Genomic DNA, 17,003 nt, shown 5'->3' on the forward strand with positions numbered 1-17,003 from the left:
CACGTCATCCCAGAATGTGAGGAGATCCTGCAGCCCCATTCCTATGTAACACTATAAAAAAGGATGGGTAGGAACACATGTATTTAGCTCACCGTAGGGATGCAAAGGGATGGAGGCACCTGAGATTGCTGAGCAGTTCAAGGGACCCAAAAGTCAATGTGAGGAACTACTGACACACTTATGCAGAGCCTGGCAGCAAATGACAATCCATATATTCAAATATGAAAGAAAATGTGAACTTGTAGGAGCTAATCACTGCAGTCTGTTTTACAAGTTACTCAGCCAAGCAACACATTGCCAGCACAAATCACACCAAGTTAGTATTTACCAGGGCTAATTTTGAGTAAGCCAAGGCAGCAAAAGCTTTACTGCACTACATTACACTGCCAAAAAATTTTCTGAATCAGAGGCTCTGTGTGCATAGATAATGACAAGAAAAAGGTCATACGTGTACACCTGCAAAAGAATTGGGTTCTGTGTGGAAAGCCTTTCTTTATGGTGCACATCCTTGTTTTCTTCTTTTCTCTGTATATCTCCATTGCTTTGAGCACTGGCAGCAATAAATTCCAAAATGAGCAATGTAGCTTTTGGGCCTGAATCCATACAAGAACAATAGAGAAGAGCATTAAAAGTTGCATTTCACTGATCATTTTTACGATATGCAGGGGACACAAAACAGCCTTTCTCCCTTTCACCCTACTAAATGTTTTCTCTGTATGTGGTAATTCATATAATGATAATAACAACTACTACAACTAATGATAGTGAATTCCAGCACTTCTTTAAATAGTGGAATGAACTTCAGGTTCTTATACTAGATATGCTACACCACAGAAATAGGAACAAAAAACAAGAAGACCAATCTGACTTGCCTTTGCAAACTGAAGAACAATAAAAAGAGTGTTCTCCAGCCACCAATTAATTCTGAACAGAGGCACTGCTACAAGTACAATATCATTAACCTTCTGCAGTCATTTTACAGTGTAAGGAATGAACACCTCATCCTTTCCCAAAGCTCTTCACTTGGCAGTGCATCTGTGCACACAGGTGGCCTGGGGAGCAGCAGAGGAGTTCTCTGTTCCCACAATGTGACCGAGATGGGCGGCAGCCACGGGGACCATGCTGAGGGAACATAAAGGCTACAGGCAAGCAAGGACACTTGCCAAAGGTAGTTTAGCAGAGCTGGTACTGCAAACACCACTTTGGCTAGGAGATTTTCCATCCCATACCCAAACTGACCTTTCATCCTTTGAGTCTGTGTCTCCCAGAGCATTCCCATTTGGATCAGGAGGGTGCTTGTAGAAGCTGTCCCCACCACTTCCCTTGCTTTGGTTTGCATCAGTGGCCCAAGGGCATGTGAACAGGGTCCCTTTCTGAGGAAACTGGACTGAAAGGTGCCCTCCCAGACAATATGGAGTACACTGCAAGAGGCTTCCTGCCACGGCACCCGATGTACTCCAAAGTCAACAAACAGACCAACCCCAAACAGAGGATGTCAGATCCTCTGGGGCAAGCGTTGTGCAGTGTAAGAGCCATTCTCCTTCATCTGCATGACTTGGCAAAGCAGACACAGCTTTAGGGTTCCAGAGTCTTTACACTTTATCCCAAGTTCACATAGGAGTAAGTTGTAAACATGTACAGAGAAGTTTACACAGCATGTATCAACATCAATAAAAACAGATGTTAATACATCTCCAGTAAATCTCCTTCTGGCTCATGGGTGAGGCTAAGAACTCATCATTTCCTTTAGTAACACTGTTAGCATAAGAGATAACATAGCGGGAAAAGGCATTCTGGGGAAAAATCAGAAAATTATTCTGCTACTATATGGAGAAAAAATCACAGCAGAAATACAGAGTCTAGGCAGTACAAAGTTTATGACATCATGGCTCAGCACCAAATAGTTTCATCCTTTCTTTAAAATTAAATGACAGCTTGATACCAACACACCTGATATATTCTGATATACAGTACAAGACCTATGACACTTTCACGGATAGGTCAACATTAAAAAAAAAATACTGGCAATTGCAGCAGAATATAGCCAGGCTCACAAATCCACTGTGTCCATCAGCAAGATGAAATGAAAAATGGCTCTTATACAAATCTCTGTAAACATTCACTGCCTCTTTCAGATAATCAAACACCCATTTCAGTCACAGAAATTGGAAAGTGATAAATTCCCTGTGTGCTCTGTGTTTGTACTGTACCAATAAATAAGCAGCACGGGATTTCACGAGCCATCGAGCTTGTCACCAGGTGGGTGTCTGTCATTAGCCACAGGCAGAGCTGCTGGAGACAGCAAGGACAGCTCAGAGGGAGGCACAGGTGAGCCATGGCCATGGCAGAGCCAGGTTCTGCGGTCTGAGCTGGGAGGGGAAGAGCCATCACCTCACACATCTCAGCCACAAAGGGCTGACCTAGCACGGGGCTCTCTCACAGCTCCTGGTGAGACTCCAAACAAGTGCAAGTGAAGCCCCAGAAGGAGTTTAAAGACAAACAGCTGTTAGAAAAACTCAGAGTAAGGAGCTTAGATCATCTTTACTACTTTAAAGTCAATTTTCAACAATGAGAAATTGTCTTTGGCTTTGGTGCATGGAACAGAGTCAAAAGAATATTGAAAGACGTTCCCTGCGTGATGTGAAAAAATGGATTTAAATCCTGTCCATTAGAGTGCAAAACAAACCATTTAGCTAATTCCACTGTGAAATTTAAAATTCATGGTAAAGAAATATATTAAAGGCTTTTTCACAATCACAAGAAGATGAAATATAGTTGAAACATGCATGTAAAATGTGTACATTTTCCCTATAGAGATAATAAATAAGCTAAATAGCTATTTTCTTCCTAATTATTTGCATAATGTGATAGGATAATGTATGCAACTAAACTCATAAATTAATCCTGAAGATTTTTGCATGTGAGCTATTTCTGAGTAGAGTCATATTGAATTCAACCATAAAATCAACACCAGTTTATTCCATAAAATATAGCACAGCATGATAAATGCAGAATTCTTTTTACTGCCTGTTAATCCCCATATATTGGAAATGTCAAGCTTAGTGGGGCACTAGTGCTGTGGGTATTGTTTGAACTGTAAGGATAATGGGGACTGGAGAGCTAAAAGGGATTTTCTTGTACCAGTATTTCCTATCTTAGTGAAGATAAAATTCTCTTTACTGTGACCTGTGCATTTTGTTCCAGATGCATCAAATGCTTCCTTCATCTTTTATTTAGCAGCCTGATGCCTACCTCACCTGCCAGTAGAGCAGTGACAGATGGGGATGTGAGCGCAGTGTCCATAAAACAGGATCACTTCCTGATCAACCACGGCTCATCCAACACCCCTTTCCTCATTGACATGGGACTGGGCCAGAAATTCACCCAGGAGGCTCCTCTCTCTTCCAGGAGCCAGTCTTGCTTTCAAAGGACTTTCCCATGCCGTTAGAATGGGACCCTCAGTTCTAACTGAGGCAAAGCAGGGCTTGAGCCCTCACCCCACAGCCCTAAGGACCCACCAGCTCCAGAGGCACAGGGGCTGCACAGCCGTGAGCGCAGCTCCTCCCAGCTCTGCTGCTCTTTAAAGCTATTTCTGCAATGCATGAGCTGAGTGATAAAGTTAAATGTGCAAAGACACTTCAAGCTCCACCAGCAACCCTGATATTTATAGTCAGCCCTTTGTAAGCACAAATGACTCTGACTTCAACATTGACGCCACCTCTTTATCAGCTTAAATATTTGAGGATACTCAGACTAGAGAGTTTCTATTAACTTAATACAAACCTCAAACAAACGTGCCTAAATTATCACCACCTGCTCATTGACAAGATCCTAATTCCTCCTCCTCCATGTGTGAGACTTCAGACCTTTTAATGTCTGAACATTGACAGTGTGACAGTTTTAAACCTACATCATAGAACACTGACACAGCGAATGCGCCAATTTCAAGATGACTGCCAGGAAAACATAAACTGTTTGACATTTAATAAGCTTGTGTTTTCATAGAAATACAATGTGTTCTAGATGGTTTGTTTCTATGAAAACACATGGTTAGAAATGAAATGAAATCTAGTTTTCTCAGCACTAAGCACCAAAACGTAAATTAAAAAAAATAATCTGACAAAAATGCACTAAAAATCAAGTAGCTTAGAATTCACATTTATATTAAATAATCAATGAAGTGTTAAATAGAACAGCTCATGGAATTGTTGTTACTTCTTTTAAAATGAGGAAAAAAGATACTTTTTTGAAGAGTGCTGCATTTGATAACACAAAACAAAGAGAACTAACACACAGAGAAGGCACTTTGGGAGAATTCTATTGCCCCAACTTAACTGACAAATAGTCTGATAAGATCCTAGTTTCTTTGCTTATCAAAATTAATACTTTTATAATAGAGTGAACAACAACTAAATATAGTATGCTGTAGCACTGTGGGAATAAAGGATAAGCTATAGCACTTGACAGTGAACAAAGTGGCTCTGAAGTGGCTCTTCTGGCTCTAAAGCCAAGGGCAGCTTTTCTACTGATTCCAAAAGATACACAACTTTCCCATTTTTTGAATGTCACTGCACCTATCCTTTGATCATGTCCCTGGGGGGAAAAGTTTTGTGAGGAAAATGAAGAGTGCAACAATTAAAGGAGTGAAGGCTTCTAGCAAAAAGAAAAATCTTGTTTTTATGAATATGATATGTTCAGAGTATAGACAGCGTCAGATTTCAGTTGGTAGCTGCTGTTGCACAGAGATTCTTCGACTATCTTAGAAATACTCTTTTGAAAGAGGCTAAGAACTCATATTCTAATTTTATAATCTGGGCATGCTTATCTTGATGCATGGAAGTAGAAGTGTGATGTGTTACAATCTCACTGGAAGCGAACAGAAATTTCAGAGATTTAATGGATCAAATATGAAAACTGCCATCATTCAGCTCCTGTGGTCTTTCCTTCAAACACAGTTTGATCCCCTACTTCAGCTGAAGCTTCCATTTCTCTCCCTACCTGATGAACAGACCTTTTGGTTGACAAAACGAGCACTACCAAATTTTATTTGGAGAGAAGCTTTGTGGAGGCTCCTATGCCAGTGCCATGAAGTCATTTGGAACATACAAGCCAAATTTGACACAACAGAAAAAATAGGATTTACTGGACAACCTATACCCACACCAGATATGCAGAATCTTTTCTGCTTGTACAGAACATACACCAAAAGATCCATCACACTGAAATGCTCAGCTTTGTGATTTCAGGATCTTGAGAAATGGAAATAAGCAGTTACATGTAAACCTTCCCAGTGTGCACTTACTAGAACACAAAAACACTTGCTAGGTTGGACCCCAAATTCCACTGCTGATTTAATCCAGAGTGAGGAAAGCAGTTTGTTTTTGAAGCAGGTGCTGGGTTCCCATCTCCAATGCTGTCATAAAACCTCCCCTCCAATATCAGTGAAAAGCAGCTAATGAACCCATAGTAAAGGGAATTTCTTTTGTAAACAGGGGTTGCCAGGTATTACTTTCACAAAGAATAATAATAACTTCCCAAAATACTTGTTTGAAGTTAAGGTTCTCTGTCTCTTTTAAAAGGTTCCCTGTTAGAACAGGGATTTTTTGGTGTCAACATTTCTGGCTTCTCAAAGACAAAATGTTCCAGAGAAATTTGCATTACTGCTTCTAAAGACAGGATTTCATGCTAAAATGTACTCTCAAAACAGCTGACAGTGAGGTGGTGAAGTCCTGTTGACAGGACGTGGAAATTTAAGGTTGAAGTACCTGAACTGCCTCATTTCTAGGTCGGCTCTTAAAGTCATGCCACCACCATCCCACATGAAGGACAACACACCCTGCTCTGAGTTAACAAGGGCTTTTCTTACCTCCCCTCTGAAAACTGCAGGAAAAAATGGAGACTTTCAGTGAAATATTTTTTGAAATATCTAAATCTCTGCCTAACAGGAAAATTATTTTCAGCCAGCCTTCAGTACCCTTATGTCCTCAAACAGCATGTAAAATCATCTTTTTGAATGACCTCTTTGCTTCCACCTTTACTTCAAGGACCGTAACTCTGGACTAAGCCACCAATATAGGCAGGTGAGAGCAAAAGAAATGTGAAGACTTTAAACAGGAAACTTGCCTTATCTGCACAACTTGCCTTTACAGCCAGCAAGTATCACATCTCCATATCAGTTAGGTAACATAACAAAGATAAAGAAACAGTTCTTCAGACAAACATTGGTGAGAAGGATGGTTATCAACTGATGCCTTTATCTAAGAGGAAATCACTAAATGCCTTTGGTCATGTAGTGGCTTTCTGAAACCAGAGGTTTCCCTACCTCTGTTACACAGAGATTAAATAAAGCCTTGTTTGAATTTCCAAAAAACTGCAAGAACACCACCACTCTTGTGAACTGGCTTTTGAAGTTGGTGATAAACACCTCAAAAAAAAGAAATAAAAAGAGAGAGAGAAAGAGGAAATTGCTTTGCTTTGAGGGTGTGCCTAGTCTGTTGTACAGCAAGTGACAGGGCTGCACCCCACAACTGATAGTCTGTGCTCACTTTAAACAAAAACCTCTCACACACAGGGGAAGCTAAGCCAGATAACAAAAATGCCTCACAAGTTTTGTTTTTCCAGCCAAGTTGTCATCCCCTTGGTCAAGGCTTCCTATTTAATTCACTTCATATTTTCTTTACAATAATTCGTTGAAGGTTCTTTTCTAGTTCAATATGAGAATCTAACCACTAATGGCAGTAAGGTTAAGAAAAGAAACTTCCCAAAGTCCCATATGCAATCCCTTGAAACAGTAACTTCTATTTAGGTGAGATCTCTTCCTTTGATCAAGTGACCTGTCAATCCAAACTCAGACAATAACATAATTTAAGGCAAGGTGACTGCAGTGGGGTTAAAGACCAAATCAAAGTTCTACAACCATGTGTTTTAAAAGCAAGAGATAAAGTGGCAATGGATATTTACATTCAATTCAAAGGTATTCACACTGGAGGGTGGAATTTTGCTACTGACATAGTCTCTTAGTCTCTTCTCTCTCCTTCCCTGCATAAACATATGTAGAAAAAAGGTTATTTCAATACTGTGATGCTCATTTCAATGTGCACTAATCAGCACATCATCAGTATGTGCCAGAGCACACATATTTTAACTATTCTTTTATAGTGAATTTACAATTAATTCAAAGTAATTTTGGCATTACAGAGAAATGGTGTTATTTTGTCTTATTGTGAATGCGCTGTATTTTTTCTCATGTTTTCAGCTGGAACACAACTACTAAGACACAAGAGAACATTTAATTATTCCTCTATACCAAACAAACACCGGGCAACATTTTTCCTGAGTCTTTCAGTTTAATGAAAGATTCTGCAGAAGGAATTTGTGTGTGGGCATAGTTTGGGTAAGCAGGTGACCATCTTCCCACCCCTCGTGCAAATTACAAATGCAGCTGACATTTAAGAACTCACACTCAAACCAAAGTATCTGTCACTATGGTTTGATCCATGTAAACCTCAAAAATCACCTGTACTCCTAACTGTAACTCATGTCTAGCAAGACTTCTGAAATGCTGTGTGCACAGTTCTCCCTCCTTGCTCTCCTACTCCCCCCAGGTAAGTAATATACACAAAGACATAGCATTTTGGCAATATAGCTCAAAACTATTCAAGTGTTCTGAAAACAAAAGGAATAAAGTTGAGAAGATGAATTTTAAGGAGGAAATTCAGTATTCTGTATCCCAAATTCCCTCAAGATTCTATTTGACTTTTGGTTGATCCATTTCTGTTCCCTTTCAGCTGCAAGGTTTAGCTCTTTAGACCGACCCACATTGCCCTTTGCAACTTTTTGTCTTTTGTACTTCATCATGTTAGGAGACTTATAGGGAGAAAAACCTGAACAGAAAAACTATATTTAAATTAGGAGCTTTACAAATATCATCGTTGTTTGGTCATAACATTAAGAACAAACTCCTCATTAGGAGTTGAAGTGATTACCTGATCTGCCTTATATAAGGAGCTGTCTTAGTTACTGTCTGCATCAGACTGTGCTCCCAGCTGGGTCAACATTTAAATAATTCTAGGTTGATGTGCTTAGAGAAAGGCTGCAAAACTTCCAATATTTTCACAGTCCTTATTAAGCTTACCTATCAACATACATTAAAGAGCCCTTTTCAGGTTCAATAGTTGTGTCAGGATGGCAAGTGCTCAAGTCTAGCAATGCACTGTCAAATAAATGAGTCTATTAGAGATGATGGAATCAGTCCCTGGTTTCAAAATTCAGATAATAAAATGTGCTTTTTTTGGTTCAGATACCAACCTTGGAGAAGTCCCTATGACTGAGCTTGCTTTAGAATCATTAGAATTCAGCCTTACTACAAAACAATGAAGCATTGTGCTATAAACAATGCTGTGAAGTGAAATGAATGTAAGCAGAAAACTGCACAGATTCTTCTCAAAGCGTGGAAACAGGTAGCAGCAATACATCCATAGAAAAAAATATCCACTTGGACTTGAAATGTTTGAACAACTGGTATGAAGATCATGCTTTAATCCTGATTTTAACCGCAATTTAATCCCAACACTTTGCTGTATTTGGTGGCAATCCATTCACAAAGATTCACCTTTTTATAAAGATTGAGGTGACTTCAAGGAGCTGTTCAAATCAAACCAAATGAGTCTTGCACAAGTCTTGTTTAGAAAGTACAATTATTTCTTAGGGAGCTATTGCAAAGGATGTAGTCAGAAGTATTTCCCTGTAAGCATAGTTAGAGCTGGCTAGAGTTAAGACTATTCAGAGCCAAAATATGCAACCCATATATTAAAGGAGAAAGTCATAAGCAGTAACACTTCCCATTTGTTTTCACATTGTTTGCATTGAAAAATATGCAGAATGCAAAAGTAGATTTGGAGAAGTCTCATCTGTCAGTTTTCTGACAGAGGCCCAAGACACTCAAAAATTAAAAAAAAAAAAAAATTAACTTAATGACTGTGCAAAGATCAACTCCTACTGCTCTCAGAGTTGAAGTCTTAGAATGTGAAGAATATTAGATATTTTAAAGCTTAGATTCAGCCCATAACACAGTTCTCTTCTATAACAAATGAACACACCAGAATCGTGGACAGCTGTTCTTATCAAGCTGGAAACATTAACTTCATGGAACAGCTGCAAGAGTTCTAAAGAGATTCTGAAAGACAGGAGATTTTAAAAACAAAAAAATAGGCAATGGTAGGAGGCTGATGAAAGCATGTTTCAGCCAACAGGACTTGCTGAAGCAGCTGCAATAGGATTCAGAGCAGTTCTACACTTTGCATGTTAAAGTACATTGCACTGCAGGAGGTGTTCATGACTTCATTTACTATTACCTACATCAGATAGCTTAGGAACTAATACAGAAAAAAGAAGGCTACAAAACATGCAAGAGCAACTTCTGTGAAATTATTAAGCAATACTTTGGCATAAGAGAACACTACAGACATTCCCAATGTATTTACTGCCTGCATCCACAAGCAGTTCAAATTTATTTTTGAGTCATGTCCACAATCTTTTTTAATATCCATCAACCACACTAACAGAATTTAGCTCTCTAATGTCAGAAACCCCTTAATGCTCTCCTAAAACTTCATCATTCTTTAAAACATGGGCCTCCAAATATTTTTTAAACATTAAAAAGAATGTCTCTCTCCATCTTGTCTGCTCCCACAAGAGTCAGCAGAAAAGAAATTGTGATCAGAACTAGAATATATTGATTTGCAATTTACAAGTATCTGATCTATAATCCAACATACACAGACACATAAATTTTCATACTGGATTATTAACATTTTGCAAATACTTATAAGTCTTCATTTGTTAAAATGACTTCTCAACTTGTTTGCTGTTTTTCCCTTGCTCTGGTTTGCATACTACTTCATTATTAAAGGCACCAAAAACCTATATGAAGGTATTTACCAGAAAATTCACAGTAAAGCAAGCCCATAAATAATGGTTACAACCAAAAACCCCAAATAGATAGATGGTGCTCCATATACTCAGAACAGAACCAGAGAAGAGTCCTGATATTATCTTCAAGTGCAGCTAATAGTCACAGCTCCCCATGGGACTTCCAGGGCAGTGCATTTAATTGCCTGTTCTGTCAGCCTTAGAGAAAAGGAAATGTTCCTTCCAAGTGTGCCAAGGGTTGGGGCCCAGGCACATGCCAAGATTTTGGGCAGCTAAGAGAAGGTTAGAGGCAACAGGTTTGTCCCAGCTCTGAGGTCACAGGTTATTCTGTGAGGGCACAAAACATATATTAATAAAAATTCTTTTGACACTTTACCCATGGCTGTTTCCACAAGGGGCTGGTTTCTCTCACAAAGGTTGGAACTTTTACAGAGAAAATATTTCACTGGTGCAGAACTGCCAGGAAGAACCAGATCATCCACAGATTTCACCTACAGTCATGTCACGGATGTCACACATCCTTACCCATTGCCATCCTGTGTACTCTTTCTCCCAAGCCAACCAGAAACACTTTCTGACTTTAAAAATATCCCCTCCTCTCCTCATTATTTGACAATGCCTTCGTCTTTGTCCCTGTACTCAATAATTTGGCCACACAAAAAGAAGGCAATGTTCATTCTCTCTCAGCCAGCAAACAAGTCACTGACACAGTGTTTTGTGTGGCAACCAAACCAAACTTTCCACAGGGATGGCCTCAAAGGAGAATTAAAGGCACAAAGCTGAGTTGTTGATGAAGAGGCTTCCTTCAGCTCACAGCACGGAAGTTAAAAAAAAAAAAAAAAAGAAAAAAGAAATAAAAGAAAAAAGAAGTGTAGCAGTAGTTCAGTAAAAGTTTTGAACAAGAGAACAGCCCTAGATAGCTGTCTTCAGATTCTTCATCAGGGCAAACAGTGCTTCAAGGACAAGCAGGAAAGTAGCAGCTATTTGAGGCAACTTCATTATAAAATCATTTTTAATAAGCAATCTGAACAAAGAGAGGGAATGCTCTTGCAGAGAAGCTCCCAAGGGATCTTAAGGCTGCCCAGTAAAGTTATTAGGAGGTTACACACAGGGGACCAAACAGCTATTTTATTGGCCTCAGGGGACAGGGTTTAGTTTTCACCTGTTCTCTTTAGGCCTTGGTGCTAACAGCAGATCCCGTTAACCATCAGTTTTCTGTAGGCTCCTGTTTTGTGAGGGAAAAGTATCATTTACTTACTTTAGTCTGCACATGAAACACATGAGGTGAAGTCGACAGTACAATGCACAGTAGATAAGCAATTAGAAATCAGATCAGAAGAAAGAAAATCACAGGGACTTTCAAACAAAAAAACTAGCAAACACTGAGAAATTTTTAGCAGTGGCAGTAAATACAATATAGAAAGTAAAATCAGAGAAGAGAAACTGGGGTCTTGGGTTCCATTAAGTTGCAAACATTAATATATGCTTGTAGAACTTTGGTGAAAAACAGTTCTAGAATAGTTGGATATCTGAGAAGCTGAAGAGCTGACTTCTGCCCCAAATCTACCTCTTCATTTGAACAAGCAGTGTGCTCTTCCTAGCAACTGCTTATTTAGAGTCAGTGATGGGAAGGCCATGGTGCAGGAATGGATCTCTGCCCAGGACAGTGTTAAGAGTGTGCCTTTGACTCCATGAACAAGATATTCCCTTTTTTTGGCTCATTGTGCTGTAGCAGCAATGCAGGCACAGCACTCCAAGGTCCAGGCAAAGGCTCAGAGCTTGTCAGGACAATGGGCAGCTGTGGGGACACCTAAACTCTGTCACTCCCAACTTCCCAGCTCTTTAGTGGGAGGGATGGGCTTATTTCTGCCCTTTGCCAACAAGGTTGCCAGTTCTTCATGCAAATGGTTTTATCTAATGGTAAAAATTAAAAGCACCACAGTCTCCACTTAGTTTTCCAGCAGGAGCTCACGTCATTAAAATCAGCACCTAGCTTTGGAAACACTTCTTATCTGCCAGAAATTAGCTGAAAGGATAATTTCAGTTTAAGTAAGGAACAGTTCACCCAAAATTAAGGAAGTCATACAGAGATGCCTACTGACATAATTGTTTAAGAAAAATTCCTTCAATTTAAATATCTTGATAAATCACAAGAAGAAACATGCTCTTTCTCTCCAAATGATGACAAGTTAGTCTAAATGAATGAAGCAATTGTCATTTGTGTCCTCAGCTCAGAAAAGCCATGATCTACACTGTGGAGGCCATGAAACTAATTACATGAAGTGTGGCAAGAAATAAATGCCAGAAACCAAATACTGCACATGCAAGCCTAAAGGCTCAGCCTAAAGCCCAGTCAGTCAGTATTAAACACCAGGTCCTTTGCAGCCTTCTGTTTCCCAGAATTTCAGACTTTTATCATCACTGATACAATGATGCCTTTTTGAATTTGCAAAAAGAGTGAACTTGTGCAAAGTTACAGTTCACTTGGAGTATTTTCCTATTCAGAGCATGAGACATGGCAGGAAGAAGGTTGTTTTACAAACATGACTGCCAGTCAAATGATCAGAAAAGAATCTAAATGTCTGTCTTGTCTTTCTCGAGTCAAAAAAGAACTGAAAGACCAGAAGTCCCACTTTGTATGGAAGATGAGACAGGACTTGTCCTCTACCATCCAACAGAATACAGCTTATCTAAAGTGATGGTTAACCTACAAATAGCCATGTGAGCTCAAGAGAATAATTCTACAAACAGACAGAAGGCATGAATTTTTTCTTCAAAAGTCTGTTTAATCTTAAACTTGAACTGAGCAAAGAAGGGCATTTTGAGGTGGATAACATTTATTCCCTTAGTGCTCCTTGGAAGATTATTGCACTCCCTGCTTAAAAGTGTCACATTTTGCAACATTTAAACTGTGATAAAGTGAAAATGTGGAGAAGCACCAGTGAAGCAGAATACTTGGATAAAATTAGTTGCCTAAAAAAGGATAAAAATCTCTCAGGTTTTAGATAGTTAAATTATGAAAGACCTGCATTTCTTCAGCACTACTATATTGCATATGTACAAATATTAAGCTACTCTTAGATTCAGAGCTACCTGAGCACCTGCCATCATCACAGGAGTTCCATTTCACCTGACAGGACACTTTTGTCACAGACTAGTGTCAAGAAGGGGATAAAATGTACCTAGGCCCTCAAACAATAAACCCAGGAAAAATTAAGTACTGGAGACAGACCTCCAACAATTTCAAAACCTGCACAATTAAAACAGCTGTTAGGGTGAAGTCTGAAAAGGATTAATCTGATGTTTGAAATGCATCATGTATCAAACTTTCTGGTATTATGTTAAAAATTTTTCTTTTCCTCCACTAATTTCTTTCTTCTTTTCCACTCATTTTCTCCACTCCACTTCTTTCTCCCTAATTAAATTAAAGGTCATTAGAAATAAGTGGTAGTTTACAGTCAGTCAACACACTCATATACCATACATCATAAATTTGGAATAAGACAATTTCCTCCATTTTTCTAAAGATCAGAGCAGGCAATGTATATACACTACATTACAGTGTAATGTATATACACTACATAAAGGGTTTGCTAGAATGTTTCTGAAATTTCTTTGCAGAAATATTACTGCACATAATTTCATCTGGACAAATTATTTATACTGATACAAAATGATGGGCAAATTCTAGATCATATATTGGTGCACAAACTCTGTCATTTGTAGTTGTTAACAATTCAGACTTTGTAATTCTTGTATTTAGATGTTTATATTAAATGATCTTCTTCTAACTCATTCCAAAACTTGGATTTTATTTGCTACTTTTTCTATTCAATTAAAAAACCTAATTATAGGCAAAAAGGGAGAAAAAAGCTTACTGTGCATGATGCCAAAATACCAAAGATGCACAGTTTACATCCATTCCTACTCTATGAGAATTTGTCATAACAGGAATGAATTCTAAAAGAACTTAAACCAAAACAGAATGAAACCTCATACATATTTGCTAGCAAATGTAGCTCACATTTTCATCATGCCAATTACAGCCTATTGCTCCTTCTATTTTAATCTCTTCTTAATGGGCAAGCTTATCTTCCCGTTATTCAGGCAACTTTTCTATTCATGCTTCAGCAATTGCATGACAACTGATTAACAAATTGGGGAACTACTCTTTGACAGTTCTCTTAGAAAAGCACAGAGTTCTCAACATGAAAGACACTGGAACCCTAATTTCTGTTTGAACTAGATGAAAGGCCTTGTATGGTGAGCAGCACTAATCATCTCTCACAGCTGAGAAACACATCTTTTTTTCATCACAGGCCTGAAACAGCTTCAGCTGAGATACATGGTGACAATACTGCACCAGTCTGGTGTGGCTGAGGACCCTGTTTCCTGTGCTCTTTAGGTCTGTGGTCATACTTAATCTTCCCTTCAATATTCCTAGTACTGGAGCTGGAGTTGTGGCTCGGTGGGTCAGCTCATGGCACTGCTGTACAAAAGCCAGGGTGCTTTTGGCTGATTCCCAGGGGTGTGTTACAAACTACCACTGACCTGTGCACAAGGGAGCCCAGGACTGCGCTGGCACAAACATCACCTACTCAACACCTCTAGAGAGGGGGTGGCCCCATGCCAGGGCTAACCCCAGGGGTAAGGCTGTGCAATGTCACCCTGAGAATCAGGCCCTCAATATTGTTTTTCTACAAGTTCTAGCCACTTTCCCAGGAAAATGACTATAAACATAGGTGTTTATACATTCCATTAAAGATATGCCTTTTGATGGACATCTCTCATGGCCAGTGCAGTTGGGGAGGTGTTAACCTGACTATCCAGTCCCTGGTCATGGTCAGAAACCTATAAATACTGAAAGAAAAAATAAAGTTTGCTCTTTCTTTCACCACACCTCGGACTCATTTTGTGTCCAACAGTGACAGTGCAAGGAAGCTGGACACTGTTCTGTGGGTACATGGAGCACATCAGCATCCTGTGCTGTCAATCCCAGTCAGCATGAGCTCAAACATTCACCACAAATACCAGGGTCAAGTTCTGCCCTCAGCTGCCTGCCTTGTAGCTTTCATTAAGTTAAACAAACCATCATTCAGCCAAAAAGGGTTTAGCAAACCCACCCAAGCAAAGGAGGACCATCATGCTCTAAAAGTTTGAGATATTTAAAATTTGTTTCAGCACTCACACTAATCAGCTTCTCATATGAAATTCTCAAATCTGCTTTTTAACTCTACACAGTGAGAATTCATCATCTCAAGTCAGATTTTTCACTCTATGAGTATTATAAAACCAGGAATGAAATAAGAATGAAAGCCATGTAAAGACACTTTACGACACCCTAGAAGCTGTGGTATAAATACTTCAAAATGCATAAAATGCATATATATTTGTAAATTTTGAGCAGCTTAGCACCTGTTTTGTAAGAGGGTTTTCATGAGAGTAATAGCCTCAGTTTTAGCCTACCCCTGCTTCAGATCTTGGGCAAGTACAATTCCTGCACTACCAGATTTCCAAACCTCCACAGTATCTGAAGAACCTCAACATACTCCTTCAGCTACTAATCCCAGTATTTTTTCAGAATTGTGCTTCAAGCTCCCTGCAGGGTAGATAAGAGTTGATCCCCAGAAATGATGTCTTTGAAGAGGATTTGGAATAAATGTATATGCACACATCCACAGCCATTTCCAAGGTCACCACTTATGGGGGCTGCTAGCTCATATGGTTGAGAGCAAAACAAGAACCTTCACTTTTTCATTGAGTTCCTTAAGCACAAGCAGAGAATGATTTATTTTATAGATCAGTGCATAGGAAGGGACAGAAGGTGTACAATCAAATTATTTTGATTTGAATCATACTGCATATATAACAGACATAAAAATAATCATTCTTCTCACCTGTATTTTCTGGATATGTTAATTATCAGCCAGCTGTAAGGTAGATACAGTACATTAAGGTATTCTGCCTTTCCTCACAACTTTCTTTTTCTGCCCTCTGACTTCACAGATATGTGAGTACCACATATACACACACACACTGTACATCCAACAACACTTTGGGTGAGGGCTGAAACCCCTAAGGCAGAAAAAATACCAGAATTTTTAAATGGAGCTTTCTCAGGCCAGACTAACACCAATTAGCCTGAGCACCACAGCACAGCATAACAGGAATTCCATTTGTGAGAGAAGGCCAAATCAAAAGATATTACTTACATGTATGAGTCTTCTTTGTTACAGAAATACCTATAGGGAAGAAATGACACCAGTGTTAGCAAAGCAACCACTGAGTAAATTCTTTTGACATATAATTCATCATTAATCTATTTTATCAGACACACAGCAGCCACTCTAAAAGAGGAATGAAAATTGCCATGATTTGTATGTTAAAGGTGGAAGGATCTCCCCTCTGAGTAAAGATTTTAATGGTACATTCTCTCCTCATACCTCCCCAGTAAATGTTTCAACATGCATTGCTTCGACTCTGTTGCTGCAATGCTTATCTCCACACTGCTGGTTTTAAACTGGAGCTGATACAAAAAAGAAGAAACTAGTAATGCCACGGAAGCCCCCTTTATTTTCCATGGCCAAAAATCTTCCCACACTCCTATTAACCAGTGCCCATTAAACCACCCAGACAGAATGGATTTGAGCAGCACAAGTCATTTGCTGTGTTATTAAGTTCAAGCAGTTTCTTGATGGCAAGCTGTAGCTTATGCTCATTAAAACCAAACAGCTCTCTCAATATGACTACTGCTTGCCATAATTCCAAGCCAGATGCAAATATCTCCAAGCTGTTAAAGATAGACTTTCTGAAGTAATAAAGATGTTTTCATGCTAGACAGGCATGTGGCAGCAATCACCAACAATGGTCCAGTGCCAGTGAAATTTGAGAGGCATTTCAAAGAAATCAACAGAGTGAACAGAATGAGGCAAAATTTGTAATACCAAATAAAGATAAGATTAACTCCGCTAAATGTCATTGGAATTCATGCTTGAATACAAACAATATTGTCTCCACTTTAGTAGATAACTGGTGACTTACTCAGACCCATCAGTATTTAAGCTTCACTCTCC

General features: G+C 39.1%; 1 protein-coding gene across 10 annotated transcripts in view; it reads right to left on the minus strand.

Annotated features, from left to right (window-relative positions):
- The window catches only part of RORA (RAR related orphan receptor A), a 396,157-nt gene that overhangs the window by 87,531 nt on the left and 291,623 nt on the right, over positions 1-17,003 (minus strand). For all 10 annotated transcript variants that reach the window (XM_086849261.1, XM_086849259.1, XM_086849262.1 and 7 more), the window contains one exon: positions 16,143-16,172. In XM_086849261.1, coding sequence (XP_086705387.1) covers positions 16,143-16,172 — 30 coding nt within the window. The remainder of the gene's footprint in view (positions 1-16,142; positions 16,173-17,003) is intronic.

Source organism: Cyanistes caeruleus, chromosome 13 (assembly GCF_971803275.1).
Source record: "Cyanistes caeruleus chromosome 13, bCyaCae1.hap1.1, whole genome shotgun sequence".
NCBI lineage: Eukaryota > Metazoa > Chordata > Aves > Passeriformes > Paridae > Cyanistes > Cyanistes caeruleus.